General features: G+C 44.2%; 2 protein-coding genes across 3 annotated transcripts in view; both read left to right on the top strand.

Annotated features, from left to right (window-relative positions):
• The first annotated feature begins 1,018 nt into the window (after positions 1-1,018).
• ATL3 (atlastin GTPase 3) lies at positions 1,019-18,610 on the top strand. Of its 2 annotated transcripts, none has more exons than XM_042440333.1 (13): positions 1,019-1,042; positions 6,688-6,905; positions 7,955-8,098; positions 8,237-8,341; positions 9,422-9,472; positions 9,851-9,907; positions 10,150-10,242; positions 11,088-11,226; positions 12,034-12,161; positions 12,265-12,321; positions 13,189-13,260; positions 13,787-14,218; positions 15,153-18,610. In XM_042440333.1, the coding sequence occupies exons 2-13, from the start codon at positions 6,699-6,701 to the stop codon at positions 15,240-15,242; spliced, it is 1,575 nt and encodes a 524-aa protein (XP_042296267.1). In that variant the 5' UTR covers positions 1,019-1,042; positions 6,688-6,698; the 3' UTR covers positions 15,243-18,610. The 2 variants fall into 2 exon arrangements, with proteins under 2 accessions (XP_042296267.1, XP_042296266.1); XM_042440332.1 differs by lacking the exon at positions 1,019-1,042 and adding an exon at positions 1,087-1,214.
• Positions 18,611-20,281: 1,671 nt separating this feature from the next.
• Positions 20,282-27,968, top strand: part of LOC121915041 (phospholipase A and acyltransferase 3-like) — a 13,475-nt gene continuing 5,788 nt past the window's right edge. The window contains exons 1-2 of the mRNA XM_042438867.1: positions 20,282-20,424; positions 27,249-27,334. Coding sequence (XP_042294801.1) covers positions 27,278-27,334 — 57 coding nt within the window. The 5' untranslated portion in view covers positions 20,282-20,424; positions 27,249-27,277. The remainder of the gene's footprint in view (positions 20,425-27,248; positions 27,335-27,968) is intronic.

Raw genomic sequence — 27,968 nt, 5'->3', positions numbered from 1 at the left:
AGAATCCCTAGCTATTGGCCAACGTGGCTGAGGCTTCTGGGAGCTGAAGTCCAAAAAATCTCTCTTAAAGGGCACAGTTTGGTGACCCTAAACACACAGTAAAATAATAATAAAATAATAAAATAATATAAAACAGATTATTAAATAATTAAATAAATAAAATAGTTATAAATTACACAGTACTCTTTCAGTCACATGCTGCCCCAGTCCATTTCTTTTCCATATATATATATATACACACACATGTATGTGTATATATATATATAATATAATAATAGTATGGAAACGTGAAAAACAGTACTAGTAAATGTCTGAGAGAAATATTATATATGTGTGTGTGTTGTGTGTGTATATTATATATATATCTCAGAACATTTTACAAGTACTGTACTATTTCTCACTATTTCCATATTATTATTGTATTTTATATTATATATACATTTAGATATATTTTATATTATATATAATAATATATAGTACTGTACTTATAAACTGTACTGAGATAAAATTTTATATATATGTGTGTGTATATATATATATATATATATATACACACACACACACATATGTAATATTTCTCTCAGAACATTTTTTGCAACTACTATTTCTTGCTCTGTTTCAATACTATTATTGTATTACATAATATTATTATATACATATACACGTGTGTGTGTGTTTGTGTGTGTGTTTCTCTCTGTGTGTGTGTTAATAACAACAACAAGCTTTCCTGGTTTATTCCAGGAAATCTTCCTGGAACACGCCCACAAAGCCGAAAGACTACATCCCCCAGCATGCTCTTCTCTCTCTTTGCGCACGCGCGCCCTCCTTCCTCCAACGGTCATTAAAACCGCCTCTTTTTTCCTTTCCCGCAATGCCCTTCCTTTCCTAGGGGCGAACTCCATATCCCGTGATGCATTGCGCAGAACCGCGTTCTCTCTGACGTCGCTTCCGCGCCAGGGGTTGCCGGGAGTTGTGGTTCCCTTTGACTCCATCGATCGTTTCTTAGAAGGAGAGACGGTCACCGCGAGGACTACATTTCCCGGTAGGCCTTTCCACTGTGGCTTCCTCCCATCTTCTTTCTTTCCTCTCTGCCCCTGCTTCATACTCCTCCTGTGTCTGAGATGGGACGGGAAGAAGGCGGGCGCCGCTCCTCCTCCAGTTTTCTTCGGCTGCTGCGGCGGTAGCTGCGAAAGGCGTCAAGCTGGAGGCGGCCGGTAAGGGCCCCTTGCTCTGGGGCAGAAGGAGCAAACCCTTCCCTCCTATACCTGGACTACAATCCCCATCATCCCCAGCGATTTCTTGGAAGCACTGTCCTCGAGGAAGAGAGATATAGATATAAGTATAGATATAGATATATATTCTTTCTCTCTCTCTCTCTCTCTCTATACTGTATATATATGTATATATATATGTGAGCACTCTAGGAGCATATAGGAATGTGTGTGTGTATACAAAACACACACACAAGGGATATAGATATAGATATGTGTGTTCTTTCTATCTATATATATGCTTTATATATATGTGTGTGTATGTATATGTATATTACTTCTCTCTATATACATATGTACGTGCTCTAGGAGCATATAGGAATCTGTATACAAACACACACACAAGGAATATATATGTGTGTGTGTGTGTGTGCTCTTTCTTTTTCTATATATATATGTGTGTGTGTGTGTGTGTTGCAAAATCCACCATTGTAACCCGCCTTGATCTTTGGAAAGGCGGGCTAGAAATAAAGCTGCTATTATTATTATTATTATTATTATTATTATTATTATTATTATTATTTCTCTCTCTACATATGAAAGCACTCTAGGAGCGTATAGGAATGTGTGTGTGTGTATACACACATACACACACATATATATACACACACTCATATTCCTATATGCTCCAAGAGTGCTTACATATGTAGAGAGAGAGCATTAATATACATACACACACACATAAAGCGCATATATATATATATATATATAGAAAGAAAAAGAACACACAATGCACACAGTGTATATATATATACACACACACACACACACACACACACATATTCCTATATGCTCCACGTGTGTTTACATATGTATATAGAGAGAAATAATACACATGCACACACATATAAAGCATATATATAAAGAACACACACAGAGTACACATACCAGGAATATACTGTATGTGTTTTTTCTCTCTCTCTCTCTCTCTCTCTCTCTTTTTATATATATTACACACTCTCTTGTATAGAGACTCTCTCTCTCTCTCTCTCTCTCTCTCTGTGTTCTCTCTCTTTCTACACATACTCTAGGAGTATATAGGAACATACTCTCTCTCTCTCTCCCTGTCTTGAGTTCAACAATATCCTCCAGACTAGTCTTTCAGCATACTTCTGAAGCGCTCCCAGGCGGAGGCTGCCATGTTGGCTCAGGTTGCTAGCAGTCTTTCAAGAAGAGAGGCTCGGAAGGTAGGCAGTCCCTTCAGGAAAGGAGCATGGCTTTAAAAACGAGGAGACAGGAAGGCCCTGATATGAGAGCCCTGTTTAAATACTTGAAGGGACGTCATATTGAGGAGGGAGCAAGCTTGTTTTCTGCTGCTCCAGAGAATAAGAGACAAAGGAGCAATGGATACAAGCTCCAGGAAAAGAGATTCCACCTCAACATTAGGAGGAACTTCCTGAGAGTAAGGGCAGTTCGACAGTGGAACAGACTCCTTCCTCGGAGTGTAGTGGAGTCTCCTTCCTTGGAGGTCTTTAAGCAGAGGCTGGCTGGCTATCTGTCGCCAGTGTTTCGACTGAGAGTTCCTGCATGGCAGAATGGTTTTGGACTGCATGGCCCTTGCGGTCTCTTCCAACTCTATGGGTCTATGATATGATATGTTAAGATCGAAAGTTCGGGGTGTCTTTGGGTACTTGCTCACTCCAGGGATGGAGGATCAGCAACTAGAACGAGAGCCACAACTTCATTCACATACAAACCCACACCTGGCTTTTGTCCGAGTGTTTTTTCCTCAGTGAAGGTGGAGAGCAAACATTTTAGCCGTCGCACAAGTTAGACAAGAAGGAGTCAGATCCTTGCCAATTTACTGAAAGATCCCTTAGAGATGTCATTGCTGTGAAAAGGTTGAAGGCCAGGATATCTGAGAGACTGTGTTCTTCCGCTTAAAGCTTTCCTGCTCACTCAGGTCACTGTGAAGAAGATCTTGTTTGTTTGTAGTATCTGTTGTGTATCTGGACTGTAAGTTGACCTCATGTATAAGTTGAGGGCAGGTTTTGGTGCCAGAATGACAGATTTTGATATAAGCTGTGGATACGTCCAGAGGAGGGCAACCAAAATGGTGAAGGGTCTGGAAACCATGTCTTAAGAGCCAAGATTTAGGGAGCTGGGGATGTTTAGCTTAGGAACAGAGACGGTTAAGATGTGATATGACAGCCCTGCTTAAACATTTGAAGGGGTGTCATATTGAGGAGGGAGCAAGCTTCTTTTCTGCTGCTCCAGAGAATAGGACACAGAACCATGGATGCAAGCTCCAGGAAAAGAGATTCCACTCAACATTAGGAAGAACCTCCTGACAGTAAGAGTTGTGAAGTTGAAGGCTTTCATGGCCGGCATCCATCGTTTTTTGTGGGTGTTTCAGGCTCTGTGGCCATGTTCTAGAAGAGTTTATTCCTTTCGCCAGCATCTGTGGCTGGCATCTTCAGAGGATGCTGACCTCTCTTCCATGCCAGCATTCTCTGAAGATGCCAACCACAGATGCTGGCGAAACGTCAGGAATAAACTCCACGTAGCCTGAAACAGCCACAAAAAACTATAGTGAGAGTTGTTTTGATTGTGTATTCTTGCATGGCAGGGAATTGGACTGGATGGCCCTTGGGGTATCTTCAAACTCTATGATTCTGAGTCCAGGGTAAACTTAGGGGCATGTGACAAGGATGTAAAGGGTGCTGGGTCTGCATCTTAGTTTTGCTCCTTTCAATTGTAGTCATTCTAGCCTCCCTTTCTACTCATTGGGAAGGGAGGCTAGATTTTCAGTAGACCCATAACTGTTTTAGTGCTGTCTTTGCCTGTGATGCCTTTTATGTATTGTAAGGTCATTTTAGGGAATTGGACATATTCATGGAGGAAAAGGCTATCATAAGACCGCTCTGTTTTTTGTATGTTAGTCACAAGGGCTCCTTCCATATTACTGCCAGTATTAGAGGCAGGATGTTTCTGAATGCTGTGTTCGTGCGCTGCTTGTGAACTTACTGGTGGGACATCTGGTTGGCCAACATGGCAATGGAAGCTGAACTTAGGGCCTGAACAGACTGGCCAGAATAAAGCTGCTTTGGGTCACTTTGCTGTTTAAATGACGCATGCGTCCTAAGAGGCTGGAAGCTGCGCCAAAGCCTATGGCCTTAGGGTCGCCATAAGTCGGAAATGACTTGAAGGTGCACATCATCATCAACAACAACAGTGCCTAGTGATGGCAGTTTCAAATGTCTGGAAGGAGTGGATTATTAGGAGGCAAGGAGAGCTTCATGGGAAGCAGGAGATGGTGGAAAGGCCTGTGTTCAGACAAGAAGCAAAGGCTAGTCCTGCCCTTGCTCTTGCAAAATGAGCCCGGCTTTCGAGAGCAGGAAAGCAGGGAGCGGTCTTGGTTTCTGACTCACTCCTTGCCGCAGCTGGCTGGCACACCACAGCTGGCTGGTATGCGCATAGATTCTGGGGATTTCATGTTGTTTTCTTTGCCTGGGTGTGTGCACTCCTGCCTTTTTTCCTTTCACGGAAGTTTGTGTTTCAGAGGGGCGTGCAAACCAAGTCCCAAAGGACAAAGCTTGCCAAAAACAGCTTGTAACAGCGAGGTTTTGCAGCAGGTCTTTTGGGCTGAACGTCCTTCTCACCCAGTTTCTCTTCCAAGAAGGTGGCAAATTGCACGGAAACGCCTAGTATGGTTTGGCTGGTAACTTTAACGGTTGCGATTAATAAGGAAGGGGTGTCTAGAATGTACTTTCGGTGCATACATGTGTCATTGCATAGACAACGCACAGTAAGTTAGTGAAGTGGGATGTCTTTTAATTGAAGTAATGGCTTAACATGAGAATTTAGTATGTAGAAATTCCAAGTCTTTGGCTAAAAATCTGAAATGTGGGGTGGAGAGGAGGAGTGTGTGTTGTGTGGCTTCAAGTCATTTCCAACTTAACGGCAGCTCTATTAGCTTTGAAGACTACTAGCCATTGTTGTTGTGAGCCTTCAAGTTGTTTCCGACTTACGGTGACCCTAAGGCATTTTCTTGGCAAGGTTTGTTCAAAGGAGGTTTGCCATTGCCTTCCCCTGAGGCTGAGAGACTGTGACCTGCCTAAGATCACCAGTTGAGGAGGGATATATCTTCTGAATCACTTGGAGTTGTCTTTGCCATTTCTAAAAATCGTTTCAGTCTTGGGAATTTCAACACACATCCATCGCTACTTTATTGATTTAAAGCAGAGATCGGCCGTTATGGTCCTCCAGATATTTTGGGCCCAGAACCTTCTTCAGGCTGGGCCAGCATGGCCCATGGGGAGGGATGATGGGAGATACAGTCCAGAAAAAAATATCTGACACGCAATAGTTCACATATGTGAAGGGCAATAGTTGCCCAGCTCTCATTTTGAAGAATATTAACATGACCCTCAATTTTTTTGGTAGGGAAGGTGGAAGTTATTAATAAGAAGAACAATAGTATCCTGCTCTTCAACCAAAAAAGAGGTTGGCTTATAAAAGCCCCCAAATACCTTGTCCCACTGATCAGGCTTGGGCATATCATGCTATAAGGGAGAGTGAAGTGACTGGGATTTCCCATCTCTTGGGCCAAAAAAATGTGGCTGGATCTGAATGTTATACACCCAGCATGAGAAAGGAGTATGCATGCCATTTGCAGCTTTGCTTGTGGAAACATGCTATTGTTCATGCTTTCAGGTTTGCAGCCTAAAAGAGATGACACAAAAGGAAGGAATCTGGAAGGGAGGAAGCAAAAACAGTGCAATGGTCATGGTTGATTCATTTGCCCAGAATGGAAGAGACCCCAAGGGCCATCCAGTCCAACCCCCTGCCATGCAGGAATACACAGTCAAAGCACCCTCAACAGATGGCCATCCAGACACTGTTTAAAAACCACCAAAGAAGGAGACTGAACCACTCTCTGAGGGAATGTGTTCCGTTATTGAACAGCTCTTACTGTCAGGAAGCTCTTCTTAAGGTGGCAAAGGATAGAAGTATCTTGGGTTTTCTATGTCATGTGTTAAAAGAGCTTGCCTGGCATTGCAAATTAATGGGGGTGGGTGGTCGAATTTCCTATTCCGCTTTAGGTGGCAGATTATCTTGCGTAGCCCTAGACCAGTGCTTCTCAAATAGTGGGGCGGGGCCCCCCAGGGGGGGCGTGAGGCTCCGTAAAGGGGGGCATTTTATACACAAATGATATTATTTCAGTCGCGCGGGGGGCGCGAAATGTTTTCTTCTTCCTGGGGGGGGCATGACAGAAAAGAAGTGAGAAGCACTGGCCTAGACTGTTATGAGATGCCAGTAAGAATGAATGGAATGACGAGTTAGGATGATAGGTTTTGCAATAATCCCCGGAGATCTCCGGATTTCTGGTCCTGGTAGGGGTTGTGCAAACTTGATCGCCTAGTCTTGATGTTTATAGGAGTTCTCTCCTTCTCTGTTTTCTTGGCTGGCACAGGTGGAGATGCCATGTTGGACACAAAGGCAGGCCCAGTGCAGATTGTGCTTGTGCACAAAGCAGAGCACTCCTTTGAGCTAGATGAAAAGGCGCTGAGCCGCGTCCTGCTGCAGGATGCCATCCGGGACCTGGACGTGGTGGTGGTGTCGGTGGCTGGCGCCTTCCGTAAGGGCAAATCTTTCCTCCTCGACTTCCTGCTGCGTTACCTTTACACACAGGTGAGACTGCCAACCGTTTAGGAATAATATGTCATCCTGAAACGTAGGGGTGGGCCACCTTAGTGGGTCCAGGGGGAATACATGATCCCTGTCTTGGGACTTGCTAGACATGGCATCCCTGCCAAAAAGTGTGACCTTTCCCCTTGCCCCAAATGGGAAGTGTCTGGCTGTTTGCTTTCAGTTTTTTAAAACGTACTTTTAAAAGGATGTTTCCAACAAAGCAAAGAAGCATGCTTTGCTTGAGAGAAGGGGCAGGCAAAATGCAGTTTGTGGGTTACATACTGTTTTTGAATCCTACTTTTGTGGCTGCTGAAGCTCACCACCAGTCCCATAAACCCCTAGCCCTCAGTTCTTGGTTTTTAAATGGTATGATTTTTTTTGGGGGGGGGGGCAATTTTTTCCCCCCTCAAACCACACAGAAACCCCCCCCCCAAACGTGTGAGAAAGCACAGAAATACCTCCACAAGCTCCTCAGAAGCCACACTATCTCCAAAAAACTCAATTTTCCCCTGTTATCTTTCACAAAATGGGGACAAGAAGTGATGGAATGTCAGTTCCTATTGCCATTTTGAGAGGGATAGCAGAAGAAAATGGAGGCATTTTGGCTTCCTGGGTTGTGTGTCGCATGTGGGGGAGAAATCGGCCATGTCCCCCATACAGTTGCCCACACCATGTTTAGAGCAGAATCATTGTAGAGTCTCCCAGAAATGCAGTTCACCATGTTTGAAATATATGCATACATGTATATATGTGTATCTGTGCAAAATCACGGCAGTGGCATTAGGGAATGGGCCACAGGCCTCAAAAATAGGTTGGCATGTTCCTCACGCTTGCTGGAAAGACGTCTGACTAGTTTTTGCACGTTTCTTTTATATTTAGTGTTACTACAGTGGGGCCTTCCTTTCTTACCACTACATATGCATTTGTGTCATCATGAAAGCACCTTTCTAACTAGAAAACTGGTGCTATGTAGTATTGGGCTTAGTGGGCATATGCTCTCCTGAGGTCGAAGACAGCTTCTTCATGCATTGTTTCCCATTGTTCTGTAGAAAGAAGGAGGAACCACCGACTGGCTGGGCAGCAATGATGAACCTTTGACTGGCTTCTCCTGGCGTGGCGGCTCCGACCCCGATACCACCGGCATCCAGATCTGGAGTGAAGTGTTCATTGTGGAAAAACCAAGCGGGAAGAAGGTATGGAGAGTGGTGGCATTTGGGACGCATGTTTGGAATGTAGAACTGTCTGGAAAGATAGAGAAGGGCAGTGCCGAAGGTGGCATGGTGGAAGCAACATTTGACCCTCACGATCTCACTTCTTCACCCATCTTACAGGTGGCAGTGGTTCTGATGGACACTCAGGGAGCCTTTGACAGTCAGTCAACAGTCAAGGACTGTGCCACCATCTTTGCACTCAGCACCATGACAAGTTCTGTACAAGTGAGTCCCCCTGTGACGACGTTGTGTGGTATTATTAGTGAAGGGTAAAACTGTGATCATCCCTGGACTGCATTCAATAGATCTTTCTTCAGCCATTGAAACGGAAGCTGTTTGCTAAGTCACAAAAACTAGAAATAATCACATTTCTAGAGCCTGTTTTGAAGTCGTTACTGATGGGAAGGCTTCATACATCACTTGGGAGGGAATTCTGTAACCATGGGGCACTTTCTATGACTGACATAGTCGATGGGGCAACATTTAGAGCCTCTATTCGGGGTATGGGAAGGTTTGTGTGTTTATGGGAAAGTGGTCTTTCATTTAGGTATTTTAAGACAGAGGGACCCAGTAGTTCTGATCAAAAGGTCCTGAATAACTGTTTCATCTTTTCTTCCTCATTTTTTTTTAAATTACGTGGGAAAGGGATCTACAGTAGTCCCTCGGGTTACGAAATTAATTCGTTCCGCGGCTCCGTTCGTAACCCGAGTAATTTCGCAACCCGAAAAGGCTTTTTTTTAGGGCTGGAAAGCCGCTAGCCGCGCTTTGCGGTTTGAATTTCGCGCCGAAAAAAAAATTCGTAACCCGAAAAAAACATCGTATCCCGGAACAGTTTTTTCCAATGTAACTTTTTCGTATCCCGGAAATTTCGTAACGCGATCAATTCGTATCCCGGGGTACCACTGTATTTATTCTATAGGAAGCAATGATAGGAAAATATAGGAGAGTTACACATGGAATATGAGAGTATTTGGATTCCCCTGTAAAATGCCATGAATTAGGCAAGGCAGTTGTGCCATCAAAGTGTTATATGGCAGTGTCTTTATTCAGAATTAAATCTTGTCCCATTTTTAATCTAGATCATAGAATAAAAACTGAAAATGAGCAAAATCATTATATTCAGTGAAATTTCCCCCTAGATCCAACTCTAAGCTCCAGCTGATCTAGATGAGGGCTTCTGCTAGAACAAATCAGTTTGCCTTTAACTTGCCAGAAAAAGTCTTACCTGCCACATGTTAATGTGGCAGCATTTCTTGAATTTGTCGCTGTGAGTTGCTATTACAGTTGTCTCCCTTTTCCTACCAGATATACAACCTGTCCCAGAACATCCAGGAAGATGACCTCCAGCAGCTGCAGGTGACTATGCATAGAACATTTTGCCATGTGGTAGATAAGGCAAAACCCTGCATAAAATACGGGAGGGTCACAGTTCTGGGTGGTGTAAGAGGAGCATTGTTCTAATAAACAATGATGGCACATAATATCCTCTGGTCATCACAGATTTATAACTGGGGCATTTCTGAATTCCAGCCAGCATGGACTTTCCAGCTGGGGTCTGTTGTTATTAAAATGGAAAAACCTATTGAGGGATTAGGGGTGGGCAGGGTCTCCTATTATTTCCCCCCATCACTTCCATCTACATGTTTTCTGAAATTGGCCTTGACAAAACCAGACTGCTATCACTCTCTTGTCTTAAAAACAATTTTCAAAGTTCAATTTTCTCCCCTTTCATAGCTCTTCACTGAGTATGGGCGTTTGGCCATGGATGAGATATTCCTCAAGCCATTCCAGGTATGCTTTTGAAAACTTGTGGTGGCTGCACTGTGGCACAGAAACATCATACTTTGCATCCCTGGCCATTTATCAGGGCTTGTAATGTTTGATGAGTTGATGGGAAGTTTGAGAGCTTTGGGGATTAGTGACTGCAGCAGTGCTTCTCAGCTTATTTCAGCACATTGTTGGGTTACCTGTGCTCTTATTCAGCTGAGTTTTTGGTGTTGTTTTTGTCTGATTGCCTCTTGTCTTCTATACAGACCCTGATGTTCTTGGTCCGTGACTGGAGCTTCCCTTATGAGTATCCATATGGTCTGAATGGAGGCATGAGGTTCCTGGATAAACGGTTGGAGGTAAAGTGCAACAACACTGTTGGAGGCAGAAAGTGTGCCTTCTAGGCATGGATTTGCTTTGGATTCGACTAATGGGCAAACAGAATATTGAATTGTAGAAACCAGAATTTTATAACAGGCACAGCTCTATTTGGGGGAAGTACCATGGCTTAGAGGCAGAGCAGAAATCCTGTAGGCAGAAGCATGGAGTTCAGTCTATGGCATTTCCAATGAAGAGGATCAGCTAATAGGCAATCAGAAATGCTAATGATTAATAAAAGGACCCTTTAATAAAAGGGCTATGACCTTTTGGGGAGGAGGAGAACATTGGAAGAATTCAGGAAAATGTTGGGTTTTACTATTTCCCCCTACCAGGATTTATTCCTGTTTTTCCTCAGGCTTCCATGCCTTTTTTTGTTTGGGACTCCAGAAGGCTGGAACAGGTCAATATTAGTCTGTTCTGGTCAAGATTAGACTATATTGACCTTCCTTATCCACAGCGGCTCATGTTATCTTACGTAGTTTCATTCCAGGACCCCCTGTGGATACAAAAATCCATGGATGCTCAAGTCCCATTAAGTACAATGGCACAGTAAAATGGCACCTCTTATATAAAATATCAAAATCAAGGTTTGCTTTTTGGAATTTATATATTTTAAAGAATATTTTCAAGCTTTGGATGGTTGAGTCTGTGGTTAAGGACTCTGTGGATACGGAGGGCCAACTGTATACTGTTCATAAAAAAACTACGTAGAGTCAGAATAAAAGCAGCTCTATTTGTATTGTTGTGCCGATATTGCCCACAATTAGACGTTGTATATCCTGCTATTTTAAGTGTGTGATGCTCTGATCTCCTATACCATCAGGTAAAATCTCATCAGCATGAGGAGATCCAAAATGTCCGCAAACACATCCATTCCTGCTTCACTAAGGTCAACTGTTTTCTCCTGCCGCACCCAGGCCTCAAGGTGGCCACCAGCCCAAATTTTGATGGACGCCTGCATGGTAAGGAAAATTATCTTTGGGGAAGGATGGTAATTCAGTGGAGTAGAGAGGTTTCCGGGTTCATATCCTGCTAGCATTTCCAGCTGGGGGCTGAGGAAAGCACTCTTAACCCTTGAGAGTTTTGCCAGTCAGTGTAGCAACAGTCCCAGACTAGAATTCAAAGACATTGCCGTGTTAGTCTGGATCAGTATGCAAAGGAATATTGTAGCACCTCTGAGACTTAACTGAGAGAAAGAAGTTTGTAGCACATGCTTTCACAGACTGAATCTATTTCATCAGAAGCTTGGAGTGGAATGGACAGGCATTTATGCCCATGAATCTATCTCTGACCTCAGAACAGCAGTCCTTCAAAAAATTTCAAAGGGAGATTGGAAAGAGGAACAACAGAGTTGGGATATATCCACAAACTCCAGTCTGTGGTTTCATGGCACACTATATATATTATAACACTAGTTAACATCCCAGCCTCATAAGGATTCTCTTTGTCCAAATGTTTTCGGTCATGCCTTTGTAGTCATAAGAACTAGATAATTGACTCTTAAAAAAGAAAGACATTAATATCTTCATTGATGGTGTTTACTATCTAATTCCAGTTACTAGTCCTGAGTGGAATAAACCCATTGGATCAACTGCTGAATAGTAAATCAATACTTATTTAAATTTTGTTGATGCAGTGGTTGCAACAACTAATTGAATTGAGGTCTGTGCCTAGTGATGTATCCTAGATGTTTTTTCTGGGGAAGTGTATAGTGGTGTTAAATTGTGTCTTACCAACCTCCAATTCCTCCATTTTCACTTTCTGCACAGACATTGCAGATGAATTCAAAGATCAGCTGAAGCAGTTGATCCCGTTTGTGTTGGATCCAAGCCAGCTCTTGGAGAAGGAGATCAATGGTTCCAAAGTTACCTGTCGGGGTTTGCTGGAGTACTTCAGGGTATGCTGCTTTGTTTTTTTATTTATTGCATGTTCCCCATCCTTCCTTTAAGCCAGTTGTTTGTCACTAAACACCACTAACCCCTAGCTTTACTTCCCTATAGGCTTACATCAAGATCTACCAGGGGGAAGACCTGCCTCATCCCAAGTCCATGTTGTTGGTGAGCTTTGCTTGGGCAAGGGATAGCTAAAACCATGGGTCCCCTCCACATCTGCCTCAAAAGAAATTGCATATTTCCTCCCTCCCTTTCTCCACCTGGTTCATTTTCCTTGCCCAAAATGAGGAAGATATGATCTCAATGAAGTATCTTTAGGAAACAGATTTTAATATTAGCCATAATATCATCCTGCCCTTCTTCCAAGGAGGCTATTTTGTCCATACAACAATCTTCTGGAATAGATTAGAGTGAGATATAATTGATCAGTGAGCTTTCTTGGGAGAGGTGAGGTTTGAACCCAGCACTCATCCCAGTGCCCTAGCTTGGGATTTCCCTACGTCCTTCCAGATGTTTACAGCTACACTTATCCTCCTCCTGACCATTGATTGGACTAAAGGAAAATATAGTCTAGCCACATCTGATGGAAACAGGGTGAAGGAAGGCTGATTTGTACTACTTTGCTGTTCAGTTCAGTTCTGACTTTGAGGGGAGCTCTTTGATAGAGTGCAGAATTGACATACGGAGGCCAAGAAGCTATTGGTCCACTGTGTAGCAGTTCCGCTTTTGCCAGGGACACACAGCAATAGCAAGGGAAGACAGCGTAAATTTACCAATTCCAATCGACCCATTTCTCTTACTTCCCACACAGCTGCTGTGCTTGTGTCCTTTTCCCTTCTGCTTGCCCCCATCTGTGCCAGCAGAGTTAAGCCAGTGGAGTGCACTAACAGGAATCCAGCTATAGGTTCCACAATTGATTCTAGGGTGAAATTGACTGCAAAAGTGGGAAAATCACCTCCAAAAGAAGGTTGGAATTGCCTACTTGCCTATTCTGTTTTTGTCTTTATTTTTTGTATTGATGCTTCCTCTCAGGCCACCGCTGAAGCCAACAACTTGGCTGCCGTCGCTTCAGCCAAGGATCTTTATTACACCAACATGGAGAAGGTGAGAGTGAAGATATGAGGAGGGAAGGGACAGAGAAGAGAAAGAGAGAGAATGTGCGTGCATGGAATGTAACTTTGACTTTTTATTACTTTCTTGGAGGTGTGTACAATAATAGTATAGGACTTAATTCAAGCTATTAGTCTTGAACAGAGGCAAGATTACAGATTTTCCCCTGAACTCTTACCATTCCAGTGGACATAAAGTAGTTTAAACCTCTTAGTGCAGCTAACCCCTAGGAGAATCATTTCAATCTTTTAAAATGGGGAAGAACCTGTATCAAAAGCTGCAATAACAGCAAATTGTGGTGCCATGGGGAAAGGGCCATGGTCATCTGGGGAACCCCAGAAGGTTGAATCGGGACTCTGGGAGCACTGTATTTAGCCCCAGCACCTGAGGTTCCCTGCCTCCAATTGGTGGCCAGTAATCTGATAGCTTCTAGAAGTTATCCAGTGGTGGTGTTTTTGTTGCATTATCAATGTTGTAATAATGTCTAGAAACTTAGTATGATTTCTTTCCCACCCACTAGCTCTGTGGTGGGGACAAGCCTTATGTCGCACCGGAGTTGCTGGAGGAGAAGCATCGTGTGCAGAGTGCTTTGGCTGTGGAGCATTTCCAGCGCATTAAGAAGATGGGAGGCAGGGAGTTCAGCCAGCGCTATGAGGACGAGCTGGTGAAGGAGCTGAATGAGCTATTCCAGGACCTTGCCAAGCACAACCAGAGCAAGAATATCTTCAGCACCTTCCGGACACCTGGCATCATCTTCAGCCTCATTGTCTCACTTTACTTGGGCTCTGGCATCACAGATTATGTCGGGCTCAATTTTCTCGCCCAGATCTGTAACCTCATAGTGGGGCTGTTGCTGCTCTCCCTCGCGGCCTGGGCTTACATCCGCTATTCTGGCCAGTACCGTGAACTGGGGGTCGTCATTGACACCACTGCTGAGTTTCTGTTGCAAAGGGTGAGTGCAATCTAAGGGGCGCTTGGCTGGATGGCTTGGAAGGTTTAAGAGATCTGTATCGTGTGTGTGATTGCCTACATATGCAAAGGTTTTAGTGAGCAAACATGTGCACTACTAAGAATGAGCCTTAGAAAATGTTATGTTTCCAGTCTCTATTTCAGATGGGTTTCAATCTTGTGGGAATCTGCTTTGTTTTTCCTTCCTGGGACCCTGATAGCTTCTCTCTCTTAACTGTGAACTGGCAGAGACTATTCCATCAGGTTGCAGCCAAGGGAAAGATGAGAAACAAGGCTGACCTCATTAGTTCGGCGGAGAAGCCAGTACCATCCAGCTTATCTCCCTGAATTGTTGTTCTTCCAACTCCTTCCGATGCATTCCTAGACCTGGCCTCAGCTATGCACAGAAGCGACAGAGGGGCATCCAGGTTCTACAGAAGGGTTTTGGATGTTGTGGCCATAAAGCATTATCCATTATATGTTTTTAGCTATATGCTTTTAACAGTACTGTGGTTTAAGTATACTTTAACTTTTGTAATACGACCTTTTAGCCAACTTCTCTTTTAAATTATTGTAAGCTCCCTTGGGGGATCCAGTGTGGCATAGTGGTTTGAACTTTGGACTATGACTCTGGAGACTAATGTTTGAATCCACACTCAGCCATGGAAACCCACTGGGTGCCCTTGGGCAAGTCACACTCTCTCAGCCTCAAGGGAAGGCAATAGCAACCCCTCCTCTGAACAAATCTTGCCAAGAAAACCCTGTGATAGGCTCACGTTAATGTCAGCATAAGTCAGAAATGGCTTGAAGGCATCCAACGCAACAAGTTGGCTCGGATTCCCTGGCAGGTGAAATTGAGCAAATAATGTCTCATGATTTTTTTAACCATTCCTTGTTTTACTGACCCGTGTCTTCCTCTTTTTCCTCTCTCTTCTCAGGCCACCAACCGCACAAATAGTTCCACCCAGGTTGCAGAAACCAGCCGGCAACCGGCAGGAAGGGTTTTGGAGGACAAGAAAAACAAGTGAGGGCTGAATCCGAAAGGTCCAAACTGCAGCTGAAGCGGATGCCTCGCTACAGCTTGCGAATCCAGGAATCGCTTGCAGGGCTTCTAGAGAGCAGCTCCAAGCTCTGGATATCCCTTTGCTTACAGTTAATCTTCCTTTTTTATATTTTTAAGACCAGCCTTCATACATTTTTATTGCTTCATTTTTTAAAAATTTTTTTGCACTTTAACAAAAGGAAAAAAAGAAAAAGAAAACAGCTTTAAGTTCTTTCTGTACCAGTTAGTGCCTTTCTCGAAAAGAGGGGGGGAAACCCTACAAACATTACACTGTGTGCTGATCTCGTTCCTTCAGCTACCTGCTCTTTTCTGGATGCTTGTCAACAATGATGCCAGTTAGTAAAATGGATGGTTCAGTTTGCTGGGGCCTTTTGCCGATGGAGCTCTTTCTCTTGAGGAACTTTTTCCTTGACGTGGAAGATGATGGAAAGCATTTTAGTATCTGCTGGGTCCAATCGAAAGGAAAAGAAAAGCAACCCCCGTGTTCCTTTGCAAACCTTTTTGTGCCTTTTGTGAAGCTGAGCAGCACCCTTGTATTTCTGGCTGGACAGAGAGCCTTGTATGGCTAGCTACTTGCCTTACAGACCAATCCCAGTCAGTTTGAGTTGCAGAGTCTGACCATATTGAACATCTGATCCCTCCTTCCTTGCTTGCAGTTGTCTCCATGCATTCCTTGGATTGTTCCCATTCTGAGTTCTGGTTTGTTTTCTAGACTGCACTTAATTCTCTCATGATGTAAACACTATGGACCCTCATTTAGCCTTCAGATGCAGGATACCATCCATTTTCCTTGGCTGTGGGGAAGGAAATAACAGTGTGGGAGGCAGGGTGCTTTTAGAGTAATTTAACGCTTGGAGAACATAAGCCAGGATCAGAAACATGTGACTCCAGATGTTGGATTTCAGTTCCTCATCACTAGTTATGCTGATGGGATTTGCAGTCCAAGAACATCTGGAGGGGCTCATAAGCACCACAACTGTTTTCAATTGGAAATCTGGGAATGTGTGTTGGTCAGGTGTAAGGAAGTGGCAGTTAGATTACCCCTGAACCGTTCTGGTCTCTGTCCCACATCGGCCACTGACATTAGCTCACCCCACACCAACATTAATTTTCTCTTCTCCCTGCAAAAAGGAGTGCAGAAGTCCATATGTTCCTTTGCACAAAAAATGCCGCTGCCAAGGCCAGTCTGGGACTGGAAATAATAGGGGTATTTGACTCCATCCCACTCACATTTCCAGTTGAGGGTGGACACAAGGATCCTGCTGTGAGATGGGAGAGACCAGGGGCCGTTTCCTTGCATTTTCCTCCTTTCATTTGCTTCTGCTGCTGCAAAAAATGGTGGCCATAGAGGGGTGAAGAGACATACTATCTAGTCAATGGGCAGAGATGTCAGGCTAAATTCTATTTAGGGAATTGTGAACAAGTGTAGGAAATGCATTCCCCTGGAGTGGGAAAAGGAGTCTCACCTGGCTGGGTTAGCATTCCACATATATTCCTGGATAGGATGATGGAACAGGACCTTCCAATTCTGTGTTTCAGGTTGAAAGCAATCCATTCTAACTCCTGCTAGTCTTCTGCTTTGCCTCACTTCCGTAATTCACCAAAACAAGCTTACCATCTCCGCCATGATGGTTAGCAACCCTTAGTCTGTAGGAACCTGTTTTGGGGAGGCTGCTGGGAATGTTGGGTCTGGTGCTTCTTCTGAGGCCTATTTCTTAATCCTTGCTCTGAAACATGTGCTGTACCAAAAAACCCAAATATTGTTATCCTTTGTACATCAAATTCTCCTTGTCACTGCTATCTTTCCTGGGCCACTTAATAGCTTTTGCTCCATCTTGATCTTTCCTTTGCTGTTTTTCTCTTCCTTTTCACCTAAATAATTGTCCATTCTTTCTGATACATAAGCACAAGACAAACTTGAATCTGCTTTATTTAGACCAATTGAGTTGAGGGGTGCATGGGAGGGGAGGAACATGGAGTGGGCATGGTGCAACTGACATTCCTTCTGCCCTATAGATTGTGGCAACTGACCCCTTACGGTTCCTGCTTTTGTTCCATGGCAATTCCCCTTTCATGCTGGAGGCTTTCACAGCACATACATTGGCTTCTGTTTATATGGACAGCTACTGCGTAATCTACAAGGTTATGGAGTAGTAAAGCCATCAGTGTGACGTTGTCCCTCTTGTGTAGCTTATGGGAAGAGTGGTTGGCTTGTGAGAATGGAGTCCCATCTCGTAAAGGCATTTTGGATATTATTCCTCTAGCTTTCAGGGCATCTTCTCAACCAGTGGTTCTTAAACGTTGGTCCTCCAGATGTTTTGGAGTTCAGCTCTGAGAAATCCTATTCCTTGCCTAGCGGACTATGGCTTCTGGGAAATGAGGTCCAAAACACCTGGAGGACCAAAGTTTGGGAATCAGTATGCTAGACAACTCTTTGTCTATGTTGTATGTTATCTCTGCTCCTTCTGTAACCTTGTGCCATCCAGGTGTATTGGTATACAACTCCAGATGTCATCTTGGCTGTGGACGATGTGGGCTGTAGTCTCGCACATCTAGAGAGCACTTGGTTGAGAAGAAATGTATGAGTTGTTCATCCCATCTTCAGTCTGCTGTTATAACCCTTTTGAAGGATTTTTCAAGGAGATAAGCATGTACTGTAATGTGCTTGTGCCCCTCCTCGTCTGTTACTAGTGCTTGTAAGCTACCCCAGCGACATCAAAACTGACTGTGGAATTCATTTCCATTCCACCCCACACTTTCCGCATCCGCGTAAGGTATGGAGTCAGCCTTGTATTCCTTGTACAAACAGATATGTGTACGTTGCAGATATTTCCCTTTTTTGCACTCTTTACTGTTTGGCAAGATGTCCCTCTATGCATTCCTGCATGCCTTGAAATTAGTTTGAAACTTGAATTACCTTTGAAAGGTATAGATTCTTATGAGGCGTGCCTTTTCAATGTATACGTTCTCCAGAGAGGGAGGGAATCATTACACTCAGATTGGGCACCTGCTTTTATTTTTCCATTCCAAGAAATAATAATAGTCATTTGTGAGAGGATAAGGGAAACGGGACCGATGTATGTGTTTAGATAGGCAAGTTGTACTGGCACTTTTCTTGCTGTTGGGAGCCTTGCTTCCCTTCTTCCCTCCCTGTTTTACGAACTCTCTCCACAATTTTCTTAGTCGTATTTTAAATGTTTCTGCTGGGAACCAACGCTATGGGGATATAGATGCCAAATTGTATTTATACATTGCAAAGAGCGAAACAGAAAAACAGAACAAGATTTCCATTTTTGCAACTACAAAAATAAAGACTAAGATACTGAAACATTATCGTTTTGCAAGGTGTGTTTATTTTGTTTTTCTGAAGATGCTTTTTCTTTTGCTGAGGATGCAAAACACAGCGCATAGATAACCCAGGGGTCGGTCATTCAGACTTTCTTTAGCGCGACTATGTGAATAATCTCACCCACCTATTCCGGTTCTCTCATTCGCACAATTATTCTTTTATCGGAACCGCACCTCTGTGAGTTCTGTTGCTCAGACGTGTTGGCGCTGTGAATCAAGATGGAGACAAAGATGTGGATGTATTCGAAACACGTTCAAGACATGCAGAGTTTTATTCCGGGTCTGTTCCCATCAGTTATTCCCATAGCTGACAATACAAATCTTTTAGGAAAACTTGGGGGGGAGAACGATTATTGCAAGTTAAGTGTTTTTTTTTGGCAGCCCCCCAAATAACTCAGGTTCATTCAAAATGTATGTGAATAACAAAGATTCAACCTACATTCTACCAGTGATACAGACTCAAGTCAACTTACTTGGACTTATTGGACTTGGCTTTGCAAAATGACATACTGACTCGACTTGAGACATTTATATTTTTAGTGATGCGCTGGTGCCATTTGAACAGAAGGCAAGACCCGCTATGTGTGGGGCACATTTCTTGGAAGGAAACGGCAAATGCGTCAGGCAATGGGCTTGAGGCATAAGGCTCCTGCAAAAGCTTTTGGAAAGCTTTAGAAAGATCCTCTGCTGTGCAACAGGGGAAAGCTGTTGAGTAGACCTCGACCTCTGCTTCAAGCCATTGCCAAATGCGTTTGCTGTTCCTCTCCAAGAAACGTGCCCCATGTTAAAAAGCTGACTCCCAACATGGGACTCGACTTGAAAAGTATTGTGCAAAGGCAGAGACTTGAGACTTGGACTCAAAGGCTTGAATGCATCACTGCATTATTCTGGGATTACAGTTGGCCCTCCATTTTTGTAGCTTTGACTTTTGCGGATTTGATTATTCGCGGTTTCGATGAATATGTTCTCTCTAGGAATCTCTAGGTCCTCCAAGCCAACTCTGCCAGAGGTTGACCATAGAGTTGTCTGGGAGAACCTATAAGTTCCTAGATAAAACACTTCTCTAGGCTTTTGTAGGTCCTCCAGCATGAATCTATGACCAACGTCTGGCAGATGTTGACCACAGAGTTGCACTGGAGGACCTGGAGATTTCGAGAGGTGTTCTCTTGGGTAAAAAGAATAGTGGTTTTCTTATTAGTGGTTTCCCCACATTCATGGGGGGCCTTCAAACCTAACCGCAGCGGATGTGGAGGGGCCACTGTATTATTACATTGAATGCAGTTGGGTGCAGTCTTCTTCCCAAACCAGTTGTGGCTTTTTTCAAGCACTGCTTACAACATATAGTAAGACTGTGACATCTAAGGCTTTCATGGCCGACATCCATACAGTAGTTTTTTGTGGGGTGTTTTAAAGTTATTTTGAAGTTAGCCTCACTGGAATGGAAGATGCATGTTTTGCAAGACAATGTCTGCAACAAGACACTGCAGTCGGCTCCTCTTCTAAAATGCTCCTTACATTTCCCATTGCGCTCTTGTTCCCAGTGCAGCCCCAGTGTGAACACCAGCAGCAGAGCAGTGACGCTGACAGCACAGGTTTCATCACCAGAGGGCAGCAAATCCAGTCCTGCAATCCCCCTACAGATCCCTCTCTCTTCCCCTCCTCTTTCTCCAGATGACACCAACTAAAGCAGGAGGAGCTTGGAGGATCTAACTGGCAGCTGTTTCCAGATCAGCTGGCGCCTGGTAATTCCCCAAAGCTGGCTATCTTGAGATCCAGGAGGTGCACCAAATTGCCGGAAGGTTTGTTGGCTCCTCTTCCTTTTACCTAACACTATTATTGAGTTCTGATTGAAACCACTGACCCCTTTGTGTGCAATATTGCCAACTCCGACAATGGCTCTGTTTGGCAGGCCTTTCGAAATGCCTTTCGAGTGGAGATGCCAGACTGAATATCACATATCCAAAGCAGGATCACAGAGGCCTCTTTATCCATCAATGGTGGTGGCAGTGAGGAAGAGTAACATCTTTACTCTCCTTGCCAGAGGATGGGGTTGTTTGCTGCAAAGACTGCTAAGGGGCAGTTGTAGGTTTGGCTTTGTTGCTTTTGTGGCAGGTCCGGCGAGTTGCATCAGCTTGCACAACCACTCACCGGATTTGCTAAAGTAGATCTTGTAGCACCTTTGAGACTAACCGAAAGAAAGAAGTTGGCAGCATTAGCTTTCCTAGACTTAAGAAAGTCTGCTTCCTCCAAATGCATCCGAGTTGTGATATCGGTTGTGATGTTCAGTGGTAATCTGCACTGCCAGGACAACTACCCACCAAAAGCATCTGAGGAAGTAGAATTAAGTCTACAAAAGCTCATGCTGCCAACTTCTTTCGTTCAGTTAGTCTTGAAAGTGCTACAAGATCTCTCTAAATACTAATATAGCTATTATCTTTGGATTTGCTAAAGTTTGTGCTGCAAAGGGATCTGGACTTGTCACACCTTTGAGACAAACTGAAAGAAAGAAGCCAGTCTTGAGTCTACTTCCTGAGCGCATCAGCGGAAGCAGACTCAAGTCTACAAAAGCTCATGCTGCCGGCTTCTTTCTTCCATAGCTATTTGTGGGGTTTTTGGGCTATGGGGTCATGTTCTAGAAGAATTTATTACTGACGTTTCACCAGCATCTGGGGCTGGCATCTTCAGAGAATGCTGGCATGGAAGAGAGTGGGGTATGTATATATATGTGTGTGTGTGTGTGATGTATGATGTATGATGTATGATGCTAGAGCTCTCTAGCCAGCAGGGGATTAACATGGAAATCCCTTCCTCCCAACCCAGGATCACACAGTATAAATGTGTGTGTGTGTGTGTGTGTGTGTGTGTGTGTATCCCACTTCCTTCCATGCCAGCATTCTCTGAAGATGCCAAAGCCACAGATGCTGGCGAAACGTCAGAAACAAACTCTTCCAGAACATGGCCCCATAGCCCGAAAAACCCACAAAAAAAAAAACATGGATGCCGGCCCTGAAAGCCTTTGCTATCTTTCTAGATAGCAAGATCCCTTTGCACGCTTTGCATTTCCAGACTAACACAGCTATGTCTTTAAAGTTCATGTTGTTGCTATTACTATCCCTTCCTACATTTGCTGCTTTAAGCAGTGGTACCCCTGGAACCAACATGGTGCAATGATCTGGTGCTTTGGACTACAACTCTCTAGACCAGGGTTCAAATCCCTACTCAGCCACGGAAACCCACCGCCAAGTCACACTCTCTCAGCCTCAGAGGAAAGCAATGGCAAAACCTCTCTTGACCCAATCCTGCCAATAAAACCCTATGATAGGTTGGCCTTAGGGTTGCCAAAAGTCAGAAACGACCTGAAGGCACACAACAACCATAGCTAGAAAACAAATATCAACGCACATGGGGCAGGCCCAGAACAGCGGGGTTAGTTTTGTCCTGTGTATTAGATTTCTGTAAAGGAATTGCTTTTTATGAATCAACAAAGAGTAGAACAACTAAATGCACATGCATATTCATTTGTATTTATATGTTCCAGTTTATATAGTTAGAAATTGTGTAAATTTACAGCGCTTTATAAATAAAGGTTAATAATAATAATAATAATAATAATAATAAATTGGAAATTGAATTCAAGCCCAAAGTCCACTATTTAAACCATGATACTTCACTGCTCACTTAACATGCCCAAATCATGTTCACATCACACATATTTTACTTACTGATTGAATTTAGACCCCTGGATACAATGCAGTGATCTATTTATTTCTCCTGGGATGGGATTCAAGGTAGTCTACAGTCATTTTCAATAGAATCATATTTTACAACAGTTAAAAAAGAGTGAAATAACAGTATTGTTTTAAAAGCATGATTAAAAACGATTAAAAACACAAAGTAAGCCTTATTTATTGTCTTTCCTGGAGGTGCCTTTTCAAGTGAGCATGCTCTTTATTTTTTTACTTTATGGTTATGAATGAGTTTTCATTCTCGCCTGGATTTTTAAAAATGTTATCATAAGCCTCCTCTTTAAAATAAAGCGCCTGGATATAAATATTTCAAACTGGGACGGAGGAGCATGTGGGCCTCCAGATGATGTTGGACTCGGCTTCCTATCAGCCTGGCCCATGGCAAGGAATGATAGATGTTGTAGTTCAACACCATCTGGAAGACAACACGTTCCCCATCTGTTTTAAATGAATCAGATCGGGATCTTAAGGATGCTATGTTTTAGAACGCTTTTTTGCAGCGTGGAAACAGAGAACCACCAGGAAAATTTAGGTTTGATAGAATCATAGAGCTGTTAAGTGTCTTCAACCCCAACTCATGGTGGCCCTTTGGATGAGACGTCTCCAAGGTCCTCTTCTCCTCCAACGCGCTGCTCAGGTCCTGCAAATTCAGGCCCATGATTTCTCTCTATCCATCTACTGTGTGGTCTTCCTCTCTTTCTACTTTGTTGTTGTTAATGTTGTTAACTGACTTTGGGTTGACTTCAACCAATGGCGATCCTATGGATGAGACATCTCCAAGCTCCCCTATCCTCCACTCTTCTACTTAGTTCTTGTACATCCAGACCCGTGTCCTCCCTGATTGAGTCTATCCATCTGGCGTGTGGTCTTCCTCTCTTTCTACTTTGTTGTTGCTGTTATTAACTGACTTTGAGTTGACCTGGACCAATGGCGACCCTATGGATCATAGAATCATAGAATCGTAGAGTTGGAAGAGACCCCAAGGGCCATCCAGTCCAACCCCATTCTGCCATGCAGGAACTCTCAATCAAAGCATCACCAACAGAACATCCAGACTCTGGATGAGACATCTCCAAGTTCTCCTATTCTCCACTCTTCTACTTAGGTCTTGTCGATTCAGACCTGTGTCCTCCTTGAGTGAGCCTATCTATCTGGTGTGTGGTCTTCCTTCCTTTCTAGTAACTTCTACCTCCCCTAGCATCTTTGCCTTTTCTAATGGATAATGCCTTCTCAGTATCAGTTTTGTTGTCTTGGCTTCCAGGGTGAGTTCAGGTTTGATCTGTACTAGGATCCATTTGTTTGTCTTTTTCACCATCCATGGAGGCAGCCAGGAAAACCTGTTGTTGTTCTGTGCCTTCAAGTCGTTTCCAACAACTTGGAGACCCGAAGGTGAGTTTTTTGTGGTGGTTTTGGGGGCTATGTGGCCATGTTCTAGAAGGGTTTATTCCTGACATTTCACCAACATCTGTGGCTGGCATCTTCAAAAAATGCTGGCATGGGAGTGAGTGGGGTATATATAGATATATACTGTGTGACCCTGGGTAGGCATCTGTGGCTGGCATCTTCAGAGAATGCTGGCATGGAAGAGAGTGCATTCTCTGAAGATGCCAGCCACAGATGATGGCGAAACGTCAGGAATAAACTCTTCTAGAACATGGACACATCACCCAAAAAACTATAAACTCTATGATAGGTTTGCTGTAGAGGCGCCATAAGTCAGAAACGACTTGAAGACACACAACAACAACAGCCTTGTCTTGGAGAGGCCTTGAACCCATCGACTGTCTCCGTTATTTTGGTTCTGAGGCTAATGGTCTCATCCTGGACCATGAGTCCAGGGAGACTTGACCACTAAGTCTGTTGCCGGCGGTTACCGGGTTGTCATAATTCTTGTGGTCCCTTACTCAAAGACTCTTCCAGCTGTTGTCTAAGGAGGAAAAGGGGGAAACCCCAGCCAGGCATAGGTGCAATGTCTGACATTTTTATGTGGTTTTGTGACAAGGGCTCCCGCTATAAGGCTCCCCAGCTACGAAAGACTCTGCAGGGGTCAGAGGGGGGCCAAAGTGTGGCCAAGGCCTCAGCCCCCCTCGGACCCCAGCCAAGCCCCCAAAATGTCCCACCATCTCTGTTGAAGACACCTGGGAAGGAGAAACCTGAACCGACAGCCCAGAGCCCAAAAGGAACGTTGTCAGAGAAAGTACTTCGGAAAGAGTACCCGCTGAATAAGGAACCTGGTCTCCCTAGAAGAGGGTTCAACCTTGTGTGGAAGAAGGCATGCGGTGGAGAACAAGGGGAAGCGAGGCGGGTGGTCCATCCTGAAGTTCCCGGTACGGGGAAAGGGAGCCGATCCCTCGGGGGCACCATCAAAGGCTTTGGGGCTCAGGGCGCCCAACCGTCTGGTGTTCATGAGAAACCACAGGGGAAAACATCGAACACCATGATGGGGGGCGAGCCAGGATGCGTGCCCCAAGCCCCCCACACCAAAGCCAAAGGAGACCAGCCCGGTGTGTCCTTCAAGGTTCCCCAGAGTCCTCCCAAAGTGGGAGTTGTGGGGCCCAAAAAGACCAAGAAGCCACACCGTCAGTCCGTCTTCAAAGGTAAGTTGGCCAAACGCGTGTCCATCTGAATCGGTTATGGTTTGTGTGTGTTGTGCGCCTTCAAGTCGTTTCCAACTTCTGGCAACCTCACGGTGCCATTTCCTACCTGTTTAAACAGTAACTGAGAGCCAGTGGTTTTGAGTGCTGGAATATGATATGGCCTAAGGGCTAATCAATAAACACTGACTGATTGATTGATTGAGTGCTGGAATACGACTTTGGAGACTAGAGTTTGATTCCCAGCATGGCCCATGAAACCCATTGAGTGACCTTAGGCCACGATAGGGTTATCATGGAGTTTTCTTGGCAAGGTTTGTCCAGAGGAGGTTTGCCATTGCCTTCCTCTGAGGCTGAGAGAGTGTGACTTGGCCAAGGTCACCTAGTCAGTTTCATGGCCGAGCTGGGAATTGAACCCTGGTCTCCAAAGTTGTCGTCTTGCATTCAAAACCACTGGCATTTGGTTATTGCTTAAACAGTTGGAAAATGGATAGCTCTAGGAACAGAGCCCAGCTGCATACAAAATCCACAAAACAGTGATACCTTATAATCTGGTTTAGTGTTAAACCTTTGTGGATGGAAGCTGAGCTTTTTGTTTTAGGCTGTTCATAGTTTACGCATCCAGGGGTAGCCATGTACATCCAAGACCTACAAAACAGTGCTACCTTTAAGGGGCCAAGCAAAATGCCCAAAATGCATGTTGCAAACTTTCAAAGCTTCACTGGCTTCTTCATCAGACCAAGGTGTTAAAAACCATTGTTGTTGTTGTTGTGCCTTCAAGACCTTTCCAACTTAAGGTGACCCTATTGCGAGGTTTTCTTGGCAGGTTTCTTCAGAGGAGGTTTGCCATGGCCATCCTCTGAGGCTGAGAGAGTGTGACTTGCTCAAGTGGTCACCCAGTGGGTTTTAATGCTCAACCAGGGATTTGAACCCTAGCCTTAGCGGCACCATAAGTCGAACATGACTTGGAAGCACACAGCAACGACAACAAGCTTCACTGCAGGTGTTCCCAAGGAAATGGAAAACTGATATACACATTAATGTTTAATAAAGATTGAATAAAGATAAGCTTTACTGGTGGTAAACTGAGGCAGCAGGTGGTTTGACGTAGAGGAGGCATCACAGTCCTTAGCTGAAGGGTTCCAGCTTCCAGTGTGAAGTCAAAGGCTTTCATTGCCGGCATCCATAGCTTTTTGTGGGTTTTTTGGGCTATGTGGCCATGTTCTAGAAGAGCTTATTCCTGATGTTTCGCCAGCATCTGTGGCTGGCATCTTCAGAGAATGCTGGCACCGAAGTATATATACCCCACTCTCTTCCATGCCAGCATTTTCTTCCATGCCAGCCACAGATGCTGGTGAAACATCAGGAATAAGCTCTTCTAGAACATGGCCCCATGGCCCGAAAACCCACAAAAAACAATCTTGAACAATTGTTCAGAAAGTTTCTTCTGGTAATGTTTATCCATCATCTGCTTCCTTGCAAGTTCTGCCCATAACTTTTAATCTGGAGCAAAAGAGGATGCATCTTCCATATCTTCCGCCTTACAGCCCTGGAGAGCGGTGATTTCCCTCTAATCTCCTCCAAAGAGGCAAACCTCTTAAAAAGTCTGCATTCCTCCTAAAATTTAATTCCAGACTCTGTGACAGAGACGGTCCTTTGCTTGAAGCCCTTTTGCGATTGTGAACTGCTGCCAAGTTGACTTTGACTTATGGCGACCCCACGAACGAGGGACCTCCAAGTCACCTTGCTATCAGCATCTTTGCTCATGTCTTGCAAACTCAGGGATTCAATCTATCCATCTGTAATGGGATCTTTCTTTTCCCTTCTACCTTTCCAAGCTTATCTTTTCCTGTTAGTCTGTCTTATCATGATATGCCCAAAGTACTATTATTATTATTACTGACAGTCTCAGCTTAGTCGTCTTGGCCTCTGAGAAGAGTTCAGGTTTGATTTTTCTGACTCATTTATTTGTCGTTTTGGCTGTGCATGGTATCTCTGGGAATTTCCTCCACATTATATTTGAAACGAATTGGTTGTCTTTTTGTCATGCTTACGCAAAAGTGGCTTATGTGGCTCTCTCCTTCCCTCCATTTTATCCTCAATGACAAGTCCATTGCTTTAGTCTGAGAGAGAGTAGTTGGCCTAAACCTACACTGTGAGTTTCATGCTTCTGTAGAGACTTGACCCTGTTCCTCCCAAGTCTCAGTCCAACTTGGACTGAATCATGCCACACACAAGTGTTCACATGAGTATTAACAGTAAATCTTGGTTTGGATGTCTCAGGTACCCCCTCGGCCTTGGCACATGGAACCATGGACGTCAAAAGGAAGACCAACCATACATATGCCATCTCAGAGAGTCCCAATCTGGTAAGTCATCCAGGCCAATGATATGGGGCTAGGGTTTAGTCATAGAATCGTAGAATCAAAGAGTTGGAAGAGACCACAAGGGCCATCCAGGCCAACCCCATTCTGCCATGCAGGAACTCACAGTTGAAGCATCCCTGACAGATGGCCATCAAGCCCCCGTTTAAAGACCTTCAAAGGAGTCTCCATCACTCTCTGAGGGATTGTGTTCCACTGTCGAACAGCTCTTACTTTCAAGAGGTTCCTCCTAATGTTGAGCTGGAATCTCTTTTCCTGGAGCTTGCATCCATTGTTCTGAGTCCTGTTCTCTGGAGCAGCAGAAAACAAGCTTGCTCCATCCTCCGTATGACACCCCTTCAAGTATATAAACAGTATATCACCACTTAACCGTCTTTTCTCCAGGCTAAACATCCCCAGCTCCCTAAGTCTCTTCTCATAACGTATGGATTACTTTACGTATTTAAAGCATTTATTTATTCATTTCCAGCCTTTCCTCCAAGGAGCTCCATAGGCAATGTATGTGGCTGTTCCCACCATAACTATTCTCACAACAAAGCATTATAACAATCTGGGCATTGAGTCTTGCGATAGTAGGAGCCTGTGCTGCTGGCATGAAACTTCTGGCAGACATTGACCA

The sequence above is a fragment of the Sceloporus undulatus genome, chromosome 9, assembly GCF_019175285.1.
Source record: "Sceloporus undulatus isolate JIND9_A2432 ecotype Alabama chromosome 9, SceUnd_v1.1, whole genome shotgun sequence".
Taxonomy (NCBI): domain Eukaryota; kingdom Metazoa; phylum Chordata; class Lepidosauria; order Squamata; family Phrynosomatidae; genus Sceloporus; species Sceloporus undulatus.
Note: the sequence above shows the minus strand (reverse complement) of the source record. Positions and strands in the feature narration are given on the sequence as shown.

Coding starts and splice junctions, on each gene's coding strand:
- ATL3 (XM_042440333.1), top strand. CDS start 6,699: ATGTTGGACACAAAGGCAGGCCCAGTGCAGATTGTGCTTGTGCACAAA. Junction 8,099..8,236: donor AAAAACCAAGCGGGAAGAAG/GTATGGAGAGTG, acceptor CCCATCTTACAG/GTGGCAGTGGTTCTGATGGA. Junction 10,243..11,087: donor TCCTGGATAAACGGTTGGAG/GTAAAGTGCAAC, acceptor CTATACCATCAG/GTAAAATCTCATCAGCATGA.